This window comes from Perkinsus marinus, assembly GCF_000006405.1.
Source record: "Perkinsus marinus ATCC 50983 genomic scaffold scf_1104296974996, whole genome shotgun sequence".
In the NCBI taxonomy this organism is placed as follows: domain Eukaryota; phylum Perkinsozoa; order Perkinsida; family Perkinsidae; genus Perkinsus; species Perkinsus marinus.
Window position 1 is genome coordinate 1 of NW_003200920.1, and position 1,562 is coordinate 1,562.

Sequence of the window (1,562 nt, forward strand, 5' to 3'; positions counted from 1 at the left end):
AGTCTTACTGCCCCCGCCTTCTACCATGTAGCAAAACAGGGACCACGGCGCACCTGTAGTAGTCCATCTGACGGTGCTATCACAATCACGATAACTTACCACAGAAACCGATGACGGTGAGCTGATTTTCGAGTTTGCTGACAGTAGCGAAGATAGCATCATACACATAAGCCAAACCTTCACCCACATTGGGTTTGAGATTGAGGATCCTGCCAAGTGAATAGCCTAGAAGTAGAGCCCCTTGCAATACAAGCAGACTACCTTTCGATGTCTTCAGGCGTCTCGAGCTTCGGACTCAGGACAGGACCCTTTCCGGGAACCATTTCCAAATGCTGACCCATGAGCATCGGGATAGTCAATATATCCGAAAATACTGTGAAACAACGAAGCTACCCTACTCGGTTTCGTATGTAGTTAGACTTACCAATGCAAGCGTCAAGCTTATTGAATCTTCGATAGGGCTGTATCGTTACCTCTGAGGCCAAGTCCGGATCTTGGCAGACCTAGGAGGAATTTTAGTCGAGACAATAGTAGTGCGAAGCTACCTTAACGAAGTCATGCTCGGCCCGCAGTTCCTTGAATTCTGGTAAATAACGGCCAGCTTGCCTCATTATCCACACTGGAATCTCATCTACTTCCTCACCCCGAGCCGCCCGCAACAACCTGAGTGAGTCGGTACCAAGAAGCTCAGACCAGCAGACAACAACTTGTGGCAGACTAGAGGCTGACCCGTTTCTACCTGTTCTGCTTGGGCTCAGGCCAGGAGTGTCCGGCCGACAGGAAAGCCTTCCGGGCTTCGGCGTAATCGAGTTTAGTATCAGTCATGTAGAACGAGATGCAAAACAGTACCGAAAACTCAATCTAAGTCATACTTCCGTTAGAAGGTCCCCGAGTCATCGTCACCGTTCCACAATCAGAAATCACAAGCCCTGTCTACAGATCCAAAGAGTCAAGAACGACTACGGAATTCATCTCGACAAAACTTTGAGGCACTCATTTTGTTTCCGAATGGCAGGAATCCTACTAGCGTGCGGCGCTCTGCATTCCGAGAAACTCACGTTGTCTCAACGTGCTCCTGGGCTTCAAGAGCGTTCCCATGATTTGATTTCACTCGATCTAAGGAGCGCTCAATAAAGACCTATTAAACACCCCATCTTATTTTGGGGTTCCCCTACTTCGATCCCCTCCGGACCTACGATTCGTATCTCCTCTTTGAGTTAGAATTGAACTGCGCCACTCTCTGATTAGTACTAGCACAGCGCGGACCGTCGTTCACTCTAGGCCGCGTACGAAAAATTCCAACCGGCGTAAGAACGATCTGTTGCGGACAGAAGGGGAAACATGGAGAGGTAGGAGACAGGATTGCAAGAAATTTGCAAGACATGAAGCTGAACTTTACGACGGATTTCAAATGTGACACAGGGATGTAGCTCGAGTAGGACTGACCGTGATGAAGGATGGAGTATTAGAGAGAATAAGGTGGACGGGGCGAATAGAGCGGTATATGCATCGCCGGAAAGCAGTGTGATGGGAGTGAGAATGCTTGGAAGTTGACTGTTTGA

The 1,562-nt window shown here is 48.8% G+C and overlaps 1 protein-coding gene across 1 annotated transcript; it reads right to left on the minus strand.

Annotated features, from left to right (window-relative positions):
• Nucleotides 1-99: 99 nt before the first annotated feature.
• On the minus strand, nt 100-825 carry Pmar_PMAR019827 (uroporphyrinogen decarboxylase, putative; the record flags this gene model as incomplete). The annotated part of the gene is made up of 5 exons (XM_002765727.1): nt 100-209; nt 262-373; nt 425-503; nt 546-663; nt 740-825. Coding segments are annotated over 5 exons (505 nt in total), but the record flags the coding sequence as incomplete, so codon positions are not given.
• Between the last annotated feature and the right edge of the window lie 737 nt (nt 826-1,562).